The sequence below is a fragment of the Diachasmimorpha longicaudata genome, chromosome 3 (assembly GCF_034640455.1).
Source record: "Diachasmimorpha longicaudata isolate KC_UGA_2023 chromosome 3, iyDiaLong2, whole genome shotgun sequence".
Lineage (NCBI taxonomy): Eukaryota > Metazoa > Arthropoda > Insecta > Hymenoptera > Braconidae > Diachasmimorpha > Diachasmimorpha longicaudata.
In genome coordinates, this window is record NC_087227.1 from 4,222,854 (window position 1) to 4,238,683 (window position 15,830).

Below are 15,830 nucleotides of genomic sequence, written 5' to 3' on the forward strand. Positions count from 1 at the left end.
ATTTTTTTTAAACATTCAATGCATCGAAGGGCGCCCACCCTAAACGAAACTGCTCGGGTGAACTCCAAGGTTCAAGTACAACTTCTCTGAGGAGTTTTCTAATTCCTGAAACCCGTTGGGTGTTGGATTTTATCATTTCGTTAAGAAGGTGAGAGCGTAGACTATTTTCTGATTGATGGAAATGAATTGGAAGTGATGGGATTGATTAGTGCGAATTTTCTTGACTAGAGTATTAAGGATTGTGAGGAGTCGACACGGAGTGAAAATATTTTCTGAAGTTATCGGGAAGGGACGTTGAGCTTCAGTAAAAAGGATTGAGTGGTGGTACAGTTGGAGGACATGTGAAAGATATTAAAACGTAAAGTGTTCGAGTATAGGAGGCACCGACGTTGGTGGCCGAAGCGGCTAGGCACTAGCCTAATGTGCGGAAGGTTGTGAGTTCAAAGCCCAGCGAATACAAATTTTTCATAAGCTAAGACTGTCGGTAGGGCAGCTGCCTGTGCCGTTATGGGGTTTTCCTGTGATTTTCCATGCCAACTCCTATGTTTCATAGGTGTGAATGCAGTGTAGTGTAGAATCCACAGTCGCATGCATAGGGTTCGGTAGGGTCAATTACCTTAAACGAGAGCAGAAAGGGCTGGAATATAGGAAAAATATAAGGGGGAAAAATACAAAAAATAGGAAACTGAAAATTTACTCATTTTCAACACGATATTGACACTCAATGCGGTATTATGAAAACAACCTTGCCAGGTTATGGTTTTCGGAAACCTCGCATGGCCTATTAATCTACTCTACTTACATAATAACAAATACTTGGGCCATTACCCACTGCCAAGGGGGGGGTTTGGAAAAATCCATACTGTTGGCCGGTTCAGATGGCCGAAGGAGACTTTGCAACCATTACGGCATCGAGTCACAAGTGACTGACGCAGGCATGGCTCCCGCGAGGAACCTCGGGGCGGTGGTCCTTGGTGTCAGCCTGGCACCCAGAATGTGAAAAGTGGAAAAGGGTATTTAGGATTAAAAGAAAAAAAAAAAGAAAGTTTATTTGGGATTAAAAGAAATAGAATAGAAGAGGAGGAAGAAAAGAGAAGAGGTGAAGCTAATTCCCATTCATATCTCCAACCGGGACAGGGTTACCCAGAGAAGGTTACCGGGTTCCTGCCCCACGACTTTCGTCTACGACAACGAGAGCTGGTTGGTCGCATTCATTCCTTCACTCATCGTCGCCGCCGTTTCTTATTTCCGCGTACGCTTCCACGCACTTCAGCCACATGCACTCCCTACAAAAATCCGCGAACGCGGCGAACGATTCCCTGGACGACACTAGCGCTTGTGCCGCCTGGGGCCATGGGCGATTCACGATGATATTCGCGATGCACTCCCGCTGTGGTGCATATATCGGACAGTCCATCACGAAATGCTGGACTGTGTCTTCAGCCTGCTCGCACTCGCAGTTGCGTGACTGGGCAAGGCACCGGTCGTAAAGATAGGACCGGAAGTGCCCATGCCCTGTCAGGACTTACGAGACCCAGTGGTCGCACTCGACCCATTTAGCGTCCAGGCGCGCCACAGTATCGGAGAAGAACGCATAGACGTTCCTCCCGGTTGAAGCCCGCTCGAAACTACGCCGCCAGAGATTTCGGATCTCTGTTTTTATATCCTCGACGGCCTCGATCGGGTGGCCGTTGTCATCGACGCGCGGATTCGCGGGGTCTATTTCTACGTCACCTATTTTGACCGGAATGTCTTTCTTGGCTTGGTAGCGCGCTGCTCTTTCCCTCAATAAAAGGTTCACAGGAAGAACTCCCGCCGCTGCGCAGAGTCCTTCGTGTGAGGCCGTCCTATACGCGCCAGTCACCGTCAGCAGCGCGCTCCTCTGTGCGGTGCGGAGCTTCCGCTAGTCGTACGCTGTGCACCGGTCCACCCACCCGTGGGCTGCGTATGACGCGACAGCCTGAAAAACGCCCTAAAATACGATTTTAACCGATCGGTATCGGAGTCCCCAATGCTTGTGCATTAGAGCCGATAGCCGAGTGAAAAGGACCCTAGCCTTTTCTTGTATATACTCGGTATGGGTCCGGACCCGTATGTTCCTATTAAAATGTACCCCGAGGTACCTCACGCTCTCCTTAAACCGAATCTTTTCCCCGGCGAGCCTAATTCCGGGTGGGCGGATGTCCAACCCCGGTTTCACGTGTCGGCGTTGCCTGGGGGCCATATCCCACCTATACTGCACCAGCGGCGCTCTCTTCTGCGAATTGCATGACAGGGCAATTGCCTCTGTCTTGCTCGTCGACAGTTCGAGCTTCGCTGATGCGCACCACGACGCGATGTGGTCGACGACAGCTCGGCCTATCCTCTCTAACTCCTTACGCGAGTCGGCCGATACGACTGCGATAAGGTCGTCCGCGTAGGCGACTTCGATTGCGCCAAAGTTCTGCTCGATGCTCTTGAGGAGGGCATCGAACATGAGATTCCAGCAAGCGGGGCCGAGGACTGATCCTTGCGGAGAGCCCCGGGTGGCCGGCTTGGAAACCTCTTGGTCGCTCCAGGCGATGTTGACAGTCCGATTGTCGAAGTAGCTCCGGAGCACTTCAAAGACATTCTTCGGGCAGTCTCGATCCGCCAAAGACTGGAGGACCAGGGGCCACCACACGTTGTCAAAGGCTCCTGAGATATCGAATAGGAGTCCAATGCCGTACCTCTTGTGGTTACCGCGCTCGACTAATTCACGCAACTCTACTGTCGCGTCTTCCGTGGATCGTCCAGGCAGAAAGCCATATTGACGTCCTGATATTTTGTCCTCGGTAAGGACTTTCGCCGACAGGATCCCGTGAAGGACCTTTTCGAAAAATTTCCCGACAACCGAGAAGAGGCAAATGGGATGGTAGGATTTGGGGTCGGACACGTCCTTGTGAACTCCTTTGAGGAGAGCACGCAGTGTGCCGACTTTCCAAACGGTGGGGAAAACACCGTGCTTAAGGCAGGCGTTTAAAAGTCTAGTGAAGATGTGAGGCATCCTCATGACCGCAGCTTTCAGGACCCTAACTTCTACTAAATCGCATCCTGGGGCTTTATCATTCTTAAGGGTCTTTACGAGACCCTTAAGTTGGTCGTCCTTCAAGTCTCGTGCGTCGTCTGTTTGAACCCTTAGGTTCTTCACGCGTTCGCGGATGTCGGTCTGTTCCGGTGTGTCTTGGTTGGGGTCGTCGTCGGGTACGTGTGTGTCCAACAGTACCTCAGCAGTCTCACGCATTGTAAGTACACGATATTGACATCGAAAAGGATTGACTGAAGTAGAGGCTCAGCTTCGGGGGTTTGAGTGACACCAGTGACATCGTAGTACCTTACCCCAGAAGAGGCATGGCGCCACACGCAATGCTGGAATGTCTGCCCATTTTTAAATGCAAATAATTCTTAATCCCTATCTTACTCCACAGAATTCTCATTTTCTGTTTCTTTAATACCGTGAACTAAGAAACCATTCGATTGTTCTGTCAAGAAGTTTAAAAAAATAGTACAACTGAACCCGGTAGTAGGGTTCCGAACGACGTCTTGTCAATCTCCTTAATTTTAAATGAAGCATCCTCATATCCTCCATTCTGCTCGTCCTAATGTTATCTAATTTCGATGGAAAAAAGGATTTCGGTGACGCAGAGGACTACATCTCCATTTTTAACTAGACCCTCTAGCAGCTGGACTACTACTGGGCCTACTGAGGAATCGTTGAGGTGGCTGATAGGCAGACACCCCAACATTGAGTGTGGCGCCCTGTATCTTCTGGGGTGAGGTACTACGATGCCGCTGGTGTCACTCAAACCGCCAGAACTGAACCTCTATCACTTCAATGAATTTAAGGATGTAAAGTGTCAAGGATTATCTTAAGAACAGGTTCGAGTTTGGGGAAATCTTACGGATCGTAATAACGAATTTTTAAAAATTTTGAAATGGAATGTCAACCTCGTTTATGATTGAATTTGAATTGATCGTTTCCCCCTGACACATTCTACATCTAATAAACCGTCAACGATGTGTTCAATAGGGAACACTATTGGTTGCACTACTTTAATTCAATATCTGCCTCTATCGGCACGACATTGAAAAGATTCAGACACTTTCTCAAACTTGAAAATTGAGCAATAATTTTTCATAAAAATATGTCAGTATATTTTTTTTAATATCTGGAAATATGGAGGAATACTCGAATGTGCCCTAATAATTAGGAAGGGGGGGGGGTCTGGTAGGTACAGGACCACGAAGCACTCATAAAAAAATTTCCAACATAGGAGGCAATTAGATTTTTAATACCGCGCACAATTCTCTAGCATTTACATATGTCTTTATCTCCTGGGAACACTCACTGGTACCAGTTTATTGTAGATAAGGGACTGTTGAAGGCCAGACTAGTTTTATGCACCACCAACATTATTAGTCTGTGGGAGGCTGGAATCCCGCCTGGAATCAGTCTGCCTAAACATTTTCACCTCCACTTCAGTTTATCATTGACATGTGGATTGCGAGAATTATTTTAGTGATTATTTACATTAAGTGGGTCTGTGGCTCTTCTACTAACAGGGTAAGATCATTGTTACGAAGTGATGGAACGGTATTTTTTTGTTCATGTTTAAAGCTAATTTATGAGTTTTAACAATTGAGCCAATGAATTTTTTTCCACGAGTTCGAAGTAGTTTACAATAGGACACACCGAGAGAACAGTTTGTAAAAAATTACTGTACAGAGCACTAGAATCCAGGTGCAACATTCTACAATACTGGAATGTTCTACTCGCTATTGGAAATGGGTTATTTGAAATAGTAATACTGGAAAGCAATTGTAACTTTTCTCTACTTGATTACGTAATTCAAATAATTGTGCTTGGAAGACACATCCGCTCTGCAACAATTCCTTAGAGGAACTAACTAATTTTACAAAGGGAAACAACACCCTAGACCTTTTAGTCACATGATCTCAAAGACTCCTATTCACTCCACTTTGTCTACATACTTAGAATCAAACCTAAACACCATACCTCACACTGCTCAGAATTCCAGTCCATAAAAATGCTTTTCATTTCAAAGCATAAACACTGAGAAGAGAATGAGATTGATTTTTGCTTTCTATTTATTTATTTCATGAAAAATCCAACACGCGTACATCAAAATTCCTATCAATATCCAAAATTTTGTAATTAATTCTGTAATTAATGTTATGCGGCTTCGTAAAATTTCCTAAACAGTACTATAAAATTTGAAGGTCTATCATTTTTTATTTGAAGTTAAATGAAAAATTGATAAAAATTTTGTAAAAATTGCCATCTAGGTCAGTTTATTTTACTGGACCTTCTTATTGTTCCACACAGCAACTTTTCGATAACTCACTGTAATTGGTTAATGATGAAAGCCGAATATAGCCGATTATTACTGACATTAGACTTCGTCATGACGAATGTTTCATCAGTTTTTGAAGTTTTCCTAAGCCGATAAGGAAATTTTACTGTGCGACATAGTAATTTTTCTCAGGTCTGAAGTTTGTACCGAGATCGTAAGGCAGCACAGTCATTTTTATCGGAATTACACCATAAAAATTGTCAGATTTTTCTCTCCGTGTAGTATACTAAAGTCACCATAAGTTTTAACATCGGGTATAACCCGAAGTCTCCCCCCTCCCTTCTTCGCGCATGCGTAATTTCAGGATATTACCGCGTTACCCACATGAAGGGAGAAGGGAGGGGAGACTTCGGGTTATACCCGATGTTAAAACTTATGCTGACTTTAGAATACATGTCGATATCAGTGCGACGGGGTAGTAAGGAGTATCAAGTTGGTTGCCCGAGGTAAAGTCGACTAAAAGTCTTTTCGTTTACTAGTAAACAACATATGGCACAGTGCGCCACTCGTTGAATGTAACATCACTAACAAAAACCGAAATTCGGATACATGTGCAACCGGGCTTTTTAATGGGTCGTATGATTGCCTTCGCCTCGGGCCGCTAACTTCAAACTTCTTGTCATCCCGTTACACGCAAATGGAAATATACTATTCGTGTACAAGTTTCGAGGTTTCATTTACAACTCACCTAAAAAGCACTTTTCGACGGGGTCTGAATGTAGCAGCAGTGACAAAATAATATATTATGTAACGTACCTAGGCCGGAAAAGAAGGAAATGTCTCAGATCACTTAGTTTGTCAGCCTCTGCCCAGAATTTCATATGATCTGAAGCATATTTTTTACTAGCAGACGTATGCATACGATTTTCCTACTTGACGGGCCAGAAAATTGCGAATTCTCGTGCCCGCATACGAGTGAAGCGAAAATTCGAAGAGAATTAGAATTAGACAGAACAAATTGTCACTTTAAGACAGCCGGGAATCAAACCCGGGTCTCCCAGTAATTCGACAAGAGTTAGAATTAGAGAGAAAATATTCTCGGAACTTGCCGGGGTAGAAACAGTATTTTTTACGCCTAGGCCGTAAAAAGTGATTCTAATGAGCGCGGCTATAAGGAGTCTTAAATATTCCGAGGCAAAGGCAAGGATCATAAAGCGTATGCATCACAATCACTTTTTCGGCCGAGGCCATCATGTTATTTTACCTCGCTTCGATAGTCACGAGTAGCAAATCCAAAATTTCCATTTGTAGTTAGCAAAGGTACTGATCGCAATTTAACCAAACGTAGCATCCAGTAATTATTAATCAATATATTATTAAATATCCCTTTAAAAAATCAATCAATCGATCAATTATTCAACAGACATTAATCAACAGATCATTGATGACGCCCCCAGAACCGAAGCTCTCGATATGTTGTCAATCAGGATCATTCATGACCCCTTCTCTAGACTGGAGATGCTCATCAAATAGCTCGAAGCCTATTCACGACCCGGAAATACCTCCCATTTTCACACAGGACTTGAAACCGTCGACGAAGAAACTTGACGATTTTGAGAAAATTTATGGAATTCCTTGTGTTTCGGAGCTTTACGAATTACTATGGGACGACTCTAGTGGGCCCGAAACTTACTACTTACTGGACAATGGAGAAATTTTAATCACGGAGACAACTGATAACTCCAGCGTTGCACACGTTAAGAATTACTGCTTTGCCAGTTGGATGGGAGAGAATGGAACGTACACTAAAGTCTTTGCCTGTTTCTCACAATGGATTGACCCCGTTTACATGATCTTCAACATCATCCTCATCCTGCCAATACCATTTCTTGCAGCCACGTTCATTGTTTATGCTTTATTACCGGAGTTGAGGAATACTCACGGGCTCATCTTGATGGGTTACATCTCGGCGTTGTTCTGGAGCAAACTGGGATCGTCTCTGGTTCGTTTTGAGATTGTCAATAAGGATAATTGTCAAATATTATGCACTTTAACGGGTAATTAAATTAAGAGAAATTATATCAAATTGTGGGAAACTATTGTGTGGAAAAGTTCCTCTCCGAAACGTAGTATTTTTGGCAATAGAAAATCCTTTCAAACAACTTTTTTTCACCATTTGAAACTTATTTGTTGGACAAATGAGATTATCTTGAGGCCATAAATAAATTATAAAGGCGGATTATGTTTAATTCAGTCTTTATTCTCACTTGAATAGTTTTATATATTACAATATGATTGCGTAAATAATTTTGGATTACATATCGTGGTAACCAGTATCAATAGGTAACACAGTGATAATCAAGATAAGAGTATAATCAGTAATGTGACATGAAAGTATATCGTTGAGCGATTTTATATTTGAGGATCCACCAAATTAAATTGGCGACAATATTTGAATTTAGATTTAACATTTGCAAAGTTTATCGGCGTTTAATTTAAAATATATAGAATTAATGTCGGAATTGCATTGATTTCTTACATTTTGGGGTCACAATCTTTGAAAAAGTAATTGATGGCATGATAGAGAGTCTAAGACCATTTGCAATGTCTAACATTCTACAAGATAGGGTGCACACGGCGAGAAATATTTCGTAAAAATTACGGAACTGACAGTTCGCTCCTCGATTACAGACTCGACCGGGAAATTTGTCGCGGTAGTATCGTAATTTTTTCACAGTCATTAACCGAAGTCATTAACCGAAATTTCATGAAAAATTCCGTGGCAGTTTTGTAAAATTTCCGACAACCGTATCTCGCTCCAGAATTATGGAAAAGATACGTAATTTTTCTTGAGTTTTCTCTCCGTGCAATATTTACCAATTCAGATGAGTATGAATCATCTTATGGAACTTTTCCTTGTCTTTTTGTCACTTTCAAGAAATTCCGCGATATTCCCTTGATTTTGACGATTTTTCTTCGGATTTTTTTGGTCGTGCTCCCAATTTTTCATAGTTTCCAGTTTATTTTTTTTTTTTATTTCAATTTTTCATGTTTTTTCTTCGTTATTATTCTCACTGCTCGTGAATTTTCCGTTAGCGTTCTGTAACGGCAAAGATTTAGAATAAATTGACACTTGCAGATTATTTATTGGTTTAATAGGCGTTTTGTTGGTCTTTCTTTGGAAAAATATGTGAGTGATATTCCAAATTCGGGCTATATATTTTCAAATACTTCTGCAGTATATCGGATCCAACAATTATTTACGCGGGATTTTCCCATTAAATATTTTCTATTAACAATTTCCATAAAATTGGACAAAAAACATTAAGAAGATTAATAGATATTCGATGAAATCTTTTAATAAATTTGCTAGATTCTTTGATTTAGTTTTTCCCCTGTTTCTACAAAACGACATAATTCTCATCGAGATTGGTTTAAAAATGTTTTTTATGTTCCTCTAGGATTTATTGTTTATTTCTGGATCGTCTCGTCATTCTCCTGGCTCAACGTCATGTGCTTCGATATCTGGTCGATTTTCAGGTAAATGTTCCAAATTCGTAAGTAGTATATTTCGATACAAGTCCGGCGGGATGGTAATAAGTGTAAAGTTACACGAGTTAATAGACCTCATCGCACGTGTATCCGAACTATAGTTTTTGCTAATGATGTTACGTTCAGTGAGTGGCAAACTCTGCCATTTTTCGTTCACTAGTCAACGAAAAGTGTTTTCGTTTACAAGTTTCGACTTTTCATTTACAACTAAACGAAAAGACACTTTTCGACACGGACTGAACGTAGCAGCAGTGACAAAAAATATATTTCGTACTAATGACTCAACTTTTCCGTGATTCTAACCCAAAATTCAGCCGATTATGTAATTTTTATTGAGTGTTCCGTAATTCTTACTTATTCAGGATATATCGAGGATGCAGATAATTTACAGTCAATACAATCGCCGTTAGAACTTTCTCTAACCGACTCTTTAACAACCTTCGGCTGAATTAGGGAGTGTAAGTTTCTTAGGTATTCACCTATACGAAAGTTCCGAGTCTCACTGCAGGAGGGGAATCATTCCTCCACCATCCAATTTCTCCTCCGTTTACTTTCTCCATCGAATGCCTACGATTCTCCGCTGTTGAGTGGCTCTTCCCCCCCCCCCCCCATTGTTTATTCGGTATCTCTCTCTGATTCTCGGGGCTCTCGCTCGCCCCCTAACGGAGGAGGGCACCTTTATAAGTGCTCCTTCCGTGAATTCTAATCCCCGATCGTGAAGATTTGGGGAAGTTCCGTTGAAGCTTGACCTCTGGCACCCCCCATCCCACCGCTGGCGTTAACTAACTGAGACGAGCAGTGAAGGAGGGTTTGCCCATCCATCCGTACCAAGCTTATATAGCTTCATTCAGTAGGACTATTGAGAATCCGAGAATTTGTAGATTCCCCGGCACAATAATTACGGGAAAATTTACGGACAGTTTCAGAATTATTGGTGAAAGAGCAAAAACAATATGTTGGGATATGGAAAACAAAATGAGTGAGAACTCACTGTGGATAACTATTATACTGAACGTTAATATAACACTTGGACTTTACTAGTTAAGAAGGCACTGTACACTACGAAATCTTACAAGAGACTAATAACCAATTCGCTAGTGAGGCCCCGGTTCACCTCTACTCAGAGAGGGTGATAGATTTCGCATCCCCTGAAACTGTAGAGAGAAATTTCATCTTGACCATGTCTGGTCATAAACTAGTCCTTTTCTGGAGACTCTTTCAAACACGTCATAAACTCCGTTGAGTGATTTTTGAAGATGAACACAAGAGCTGTGTTCGAATTTTCCAATAGAGTGCGTGTGGCGAAAGTGTGCATCTGTCTACGCGGCTATCGGGAAAGGTGACCTCTTCGAAGAGTGAGAGTATGAGTAGGATCAACCAACCTACGTTGTCGGGGACGGCGTCCCGCAGGGGTGTAATGGCGGGTAAAACCGCCCTTGCACACGGGGTGTGATGACCCCGCGGACCCCAAGTCGAACTGGGAACCTCCTGACACGCTTGAACGCATTTGAAATACGATTGCACTTTGTGTGCGCCTCACTGGGGACCAAAACCTCAAGGTGGCTCAACCACTACTAGCTAGACCCCACCGGCAGTTGTACAGAAGTACTTGAAATATGATAATGCCAAGTGCACGGTCCGTCTTCCTGGTAGCGCATGGTGGTCAAACCATTCAAAATGGCACTCTACCCAAGAAGCTCAAACTCCACAAATATCCTTTGTGTGTGTTTCATTGTAGAGCATTGGCACTCGAAAAAATGAACCAAAAATAAATATGGAAACTAAACCATGGAAATCGGTACATCGCTGAGTTGTAAACTCCATCAGATGTTCTTTTGACTGTAACGACATGTTTTGTGAATTTTGAAGATGGACCAATGAGGGGTAGTAATGCTTGAGGTCCTACATATCTGGGCGTATGCCAGACCCTTCGTGGTTTCGGACTTTCCGAAAACTATAACCTGTTGAGGTTGTTTTCATCAAAAGCATCGACTGTCGGGGGCGGGGGTCTTGGGGGAGAGGCCATGGTGTTGGTCATGTTCTTCAAGTAATTCCGTCCTGGTCGGTGGTATGAATGAGAATTAGTCTCAAATCATTCCCTGCAGGACGTGTCGGGAGAGTGAATGCCGGAAAAAACAACCTTAAATGATCGTTTTCATAATTATAAACTGACGAATAGTTACGTCACTGTTAGTTAATTGTTCTCTCTGCGCATTAAAAATGTATAACCTCGTCAATATCATTTTTCAACAATGTTTCTAGACGATCACCTGCACTACAATGCTGTAACAATGGTAAAGAACGGAGGAAATTCATCCTTTACTCACTCTACGCATGGGGATATCCATCACTCATGACAGGAATTTGCATTGTCATGGATTTTGAACCCAACATTTCCAACGAGATTACCAAACCGAAATTTGGAGAAAGAGGTTGCTGGTTTCAGGGTAAAATTTCTATTACAAGATCAATTACTCAAATTTGAACAACATTAGACCATCGGTTTTGCCCACTCTATTTTCTTACGTTGAAAATCGATATTAACAAAATTATTCGCTCCAATATTCCAATATTTGCATTGAAAAAAAATGAAAAGTTCACTTTATTTGTTTGATCTTTTAAATTGCAACTTTTGAATTTTGGTAGACAGTTCTTCAGAATCAGTATATTTCTACTACCCTGTTGCGGTCACAGTCATCTGGAACGTTTCTCTGTTTGTGTCAACGATAATGAAAGTACTTCAGCATAACAGAAAAACCGGAGCCCAGCTCAATGGAAGTGATAGTCGGCGACACGATGTTCAACGCCAGAGGTATTTTAAAAATTGATTTTCCCTCCTAGAAGTCATCGCGTAAATATGCCTGACAAAATGTAAGAAATATAGAAATATAGATCCACCGTAGTAGCGAGATACCGCTCACTAGTCATTTTCTTCTTCCATTAGAACTCCTGAGCTCGGCAGGTGTTCAAGGCTCGGAGAAGAATTTGCAATTGAGTTCAAGGAGACGTCCGTGTCAGGGCATGAATCCGAGAAAAATGTCGGAACAGAGGACAATTGAGGAATAGTACGCGATTTTACGGCTTTCGCGGCCATGATTATCGTAGATTATGGCATGAGGATGATAGGTGGAGGATTGTGAGAAGTGTGAAGTTTGCAGCACGAGACGTAGACTTATCACGCCGAGCGCTGCAAACTTCACACGACTCATAATCCGATCCCATAGTTCTCGTGCCATAATCTCTTTTTCGTTACGAAAGCCTATGGCGGGTGGGCGAAGGGGAGTGGGGGATCATACTCGAAATACTAAAAAATGAATAATACTTTAAATAATGAATAACGCTCAACTGTCATGTCACTCCGCGAGAGTACCTCGCGAATATAATCGGGAATCTCTCATGGCCCCAGGCGGCACAAGCGCTAGTGTCGTCGTGGGAGTCATTCGCCGTGTTCGCGGATTTGTGCAGGGAGTGTATGTGGCTGAAATGCGTGGACGCATACGCGGAAGTCAGAACGGCAACGACGATGAGTGAATGAATGAATGAGACCAACCAGCTCTCGTTGTCAGAGACGAGAGTCGTGGAGCACGAACCCGGTAACCCTGGCCCGGTTGGAGATATAAATGGCAATTAGAGTCTTCTCTTCGCTTTTCTTCCTCTCTTCCGTGCCTGCGTCAGTCACTTGTGGCTCGACGCCGTCATGGTTCCTAAGTATCCTTCGGCCATCTGAACTAGCCGACAGTATGGATTTTTCCCAACCTCCCCATGGCAGTGGGTAATGTGAGGTTTCCGAAAACCATAACCTGGCATGGTTGTTTTCATACTACCGCATTGAGTGTCATGTCACTCCGAAGTTACGACATCTTCGTTAGAGGCATAGTAGATGGCGTTTAGCGAAGAGTAGGTAAGGACCTATATTCCTTGGAGATGTAATGTATCTCGGTGGAGTCCGGCCTTATAATATTTAACCTATCGTCCTCAAACCAGTCGGGTAAGAACCGCTTTCCGCGTCTCACTAACGAAAATGATATCTCTGGCTTCCGGATGAAGGTCGGATTTGGATTCAGTATTCCATCGACATTTCGTAAACATTGCAGTTTGCATCTCCAAAGCTATGATCTCTCATTCTGAGCTGTGGTGAACCTCAGCAGAGACAGAGGATATCAAGTGAACCCCATTTAGAAAACGGCTCTCCCGATTTTTTAATTCACTAGCTGATAAATTTCAGAAATATCATTGGCAACCCCCCCCCCCCTTCCCTTTCCCCTACCGCCACAAGAGAACGCATGTAAAGACTACTCCTAGGCGTCGGAGTTCATTGCTCTGAAGATGCAGACTGTAATTTTTAAGGAACGTCGGCGAAACGCTGAATCCAAACGCGGTATCCATTGAGGAGTGGCAATTTTTGGAGGCGCCAAGTCTGGGAGTCAAATATTACAGCTCATCTGGGTAGTGACCACAGTCGAAGTCTAATTACTTCCTTACTTCACTGATGAAAGTGGGGATTTATTCGGTTAGGATAGGGACCGGATTCGAAGGGCGCGAGAATTTTGCATATATTTGGGAAATCGAAGGTATTTTGTCAATGGAAAATATACAAATAAGACAGATGTACGGAATTTCATCAAGTAGTGACAAGAAAGGAGTGAACATGAATTTTGTTTATAGTACTAAAAGACAGTGTAGACATGTATATAGGATCGTAGCATACGAGTACATAGCAAACGACTAACTGTTGATAAAATTGACTCAATTTTTCTAGAATTATTTATTTGGATACAATATATTGAGTTTCCGGAGGTATAAATTCCTGTAGACGTGGAAAGAACATGTGGTTACGTTAGATATATAAATGGGTTAATAGTCAACTGTGTAAAAATAGCATGTGAATAAGTTTGTTGACATATAGTTTGTAAGAGTACAATTTGTGGTTTAGTAGCATGTGAATTAAGGTATTGAAGTTATTCTGCGGAAAATACTACGCATGGCGAGACTTTAAGATTCTATTTGAAAGGAAAAGTCGGATGTCTCTGGGTCAGTTTCAAGTCGTCGGACAAGAAGAGTATTTTTGGCTAATGTGGAACATAGTCACCCGCTGCCATCTGTTTTAGTTGCATTGGAATAGCCTGATTGCTCTCATTCGAATCGTTTTTTTATCCTCATGTCCTCTTAAGTATGTAGAAGCATGCAACCGCCAACTATTGTTGAACTTTACTTTGAAAGTCACACTTATTGTGTTCTCATCATAGGTCGATTGGCACTAAAAAATCACCAGGATTGCGGTCGTAAAATTGAAATCTGCAATTGCAAAGAGGACATTAGTAGATCGCTGTTGCCAATAAGTCATCAATGTTATTTAGTTAATGGAATTTCGGGAAAAGGAAAAATCTCGGAAAAACTTGAGATATTTTTGTGTAGAGGAAATGTCAACGTTTTGCATGGGAGGCGCCATAGATACGTCTGTTTTGTAAAAAAACAAAATATAGGAACGATCCCACCAATACCGACGACGGTCGCCGAATTGCTTAGGTCGCTCGGCCGGACGACGAGACCCGTGTGACGGATGGCGAAATAAATATCCTCGGAAAAAATAACCCTGGAAAAATATCCCCCCGGTCGTGGATATCATCCCCGTCGCCGTTACGGGCAGACGGCCTAGCGAGGTCCAGGGCCCCAAAGAAAACAAAAATTATTAATTCATATTTTTTTAAACTGTAAATGTGGTGAATAATTTAATGAAAATAAATCGTTTTTTTTCGAAAATTTTCATTTGAAATCAAAATATGTCTGAAATAAATTGAAAAAATGAAAAATTGAGATTTATCTTGGGGATGTTTTTTTCCGGGATTCCGTGTGACCCGGGTTCGAGTCCGACTTCCGGCATTGGAATTTTAATCTTTCGGAAACCGTCGAGTGGAAGTCCACACACCGCGAACCATCAAGAAATATTATTTCCCGAGGAAGCCGTGAAGTTGATGGACGCCGTGGGAACCAAGGTTTTCCATAGTTTTCGTTGGTCACCAGGAGAGTCTACATATACGTGGCGTACAGCTCCTGAGCTAACCGCGATACCGTTGGAGAGGAAGTCGGCCCATGATACCAAAAAATACAATGTAAAAATCTGAGTAGGGTACACATAGAATAAATAAATATCACAGGAACAATTCCCCCAAAATTGAATTGCGAGCGAGATTTCCTAGAGAAGTTTAGCCAATGAAATACTCATCTCACTGCGATATATCTCTTTGATCCTCTTTTCTTTTTAGGGGAAATCTCTACATGAAACTCATCGTCGTAATGGGCATAAATTGTTCACTGGATACAATCACTTGGGCAGTGGGACATCAAAGCCAATGGGGGTGGTACCTGGAAGACATTCTCAGCACCATACAAGGCATAATGCTATTCGTCATTTTTGTGTATAAAGATAAAGTAAAGAGGCTGTTGGCACAACGTCTTCATTATCACCAGGAAAATACCAACGGAGTTGTATAACATTTTATTACTTTTTGGTTTTAATGCATGAAATATGTGTGATTAAGCAATTAGTCAATACATTACCGATAACAATATTAATTTCGTACATGGCTGTTTGAAATCCAAAATTGATTAACGAATCCATCAATCTAATTTTTTAAATGAGTGTATAATGCTGACATGAAGTGAACCCTTCTCTACTCTATCACTACTGTCGTGGAAGTCGTCCCACAACAGCTGACAATCACTAAATCCAATCTCCAGGAAACGGAGCTCCACCGATCCACAGCATAGCATTTCCTCAGTTAAATCTTTTCAATATTTGCAATCTTCTCAGTTGTTTTTGTTTCTTTTTCTCCTACTCCGATCATTTTTGCTGAAGGGTGCACCTGTCTATGCGGCCAGCGGGAATGGCATCACAGATGGGGTCCGGCAATTATAATATATTCCGACCCGTTTTGCCCTCTTCTT

The 15,830-nt window shown here is 42.2% G+C and overlaps 1 protein-coding gene across 3 annotated transcripts; it reads left to right on the top strand.

Moving 5' to 3' along the window:
• Positions 1-4,198: 4,198 nt before the first annotated feature.
• LOC135160479 (G-protein coupled receptor Mth2-like) lies at positions 4,199-15,287 on the top strand. Of its 3 annotated transcripts, XM_064117052.1 has the most exons (6): positions 4,202-4,582; positions 6,757-7,390; positions 8,795-8,873; positions 11,148-11,332; positions 11,536-11,697; positions 15,149-15,287. In XM_064117052.1, exons 1-5 carry the CDS (start codon positions 4,514-4,516, stop codon positions 11,613-11,615), a joined length of 1,047 nt encoding a protein of 348 aa, XP_063973122.1. In that variant the 5' UTR covers positions 4,202-4,513; the 3' UTR covers positions 11,616-11,697; positions 15,149-15,287. The 3 variants fall into 3 exon arrangements, with proteins under 3 accessions (XP_063973124.1, XP_063973123.1, XP_063973122.1); XM_064117054.1 differs by lacking the exon at positions 15,149-15,287 and having other exon boundaries at positions 4,199-4,582; positions 6,757-7,335; positions 11,536-11,674; XM_064117053.1 differs by lacking the exon at positions 15,149-15,287 and having other exon boundaries at positions 4,201-4,582; positions 6,757-7,335; positions 11,532-11,670.
• The last annotated feature ends 543 nt before the right edge of the window (positions 15,288-15,830 follow it).

Excerpts from the sequence above, each read along its gene's own strand:
- LOC135160479 (XM_064117052.1), top strand. The coding sequence starts at position 4,514 with ATGTGGATTGCGAGAATTATTTTAGTGATTATTTACATTAAGTGGGTC. Across the intron at positions 8,874-11,147 it reads GATATCTGGTCGATTTTCAG|ACGATCACCTGCACTACAAT; the intron begins GTAAATGTTCCA and ends CAATGTTTCTAG. Across the intron at positions 11,333-11,535 it reads AAGAGGTTGCTGGTTTCAGG|TTCTTCAGAATCAGTATATT; the intron begins GTAAAATTTCTA and ends TTTGGTAGACAG.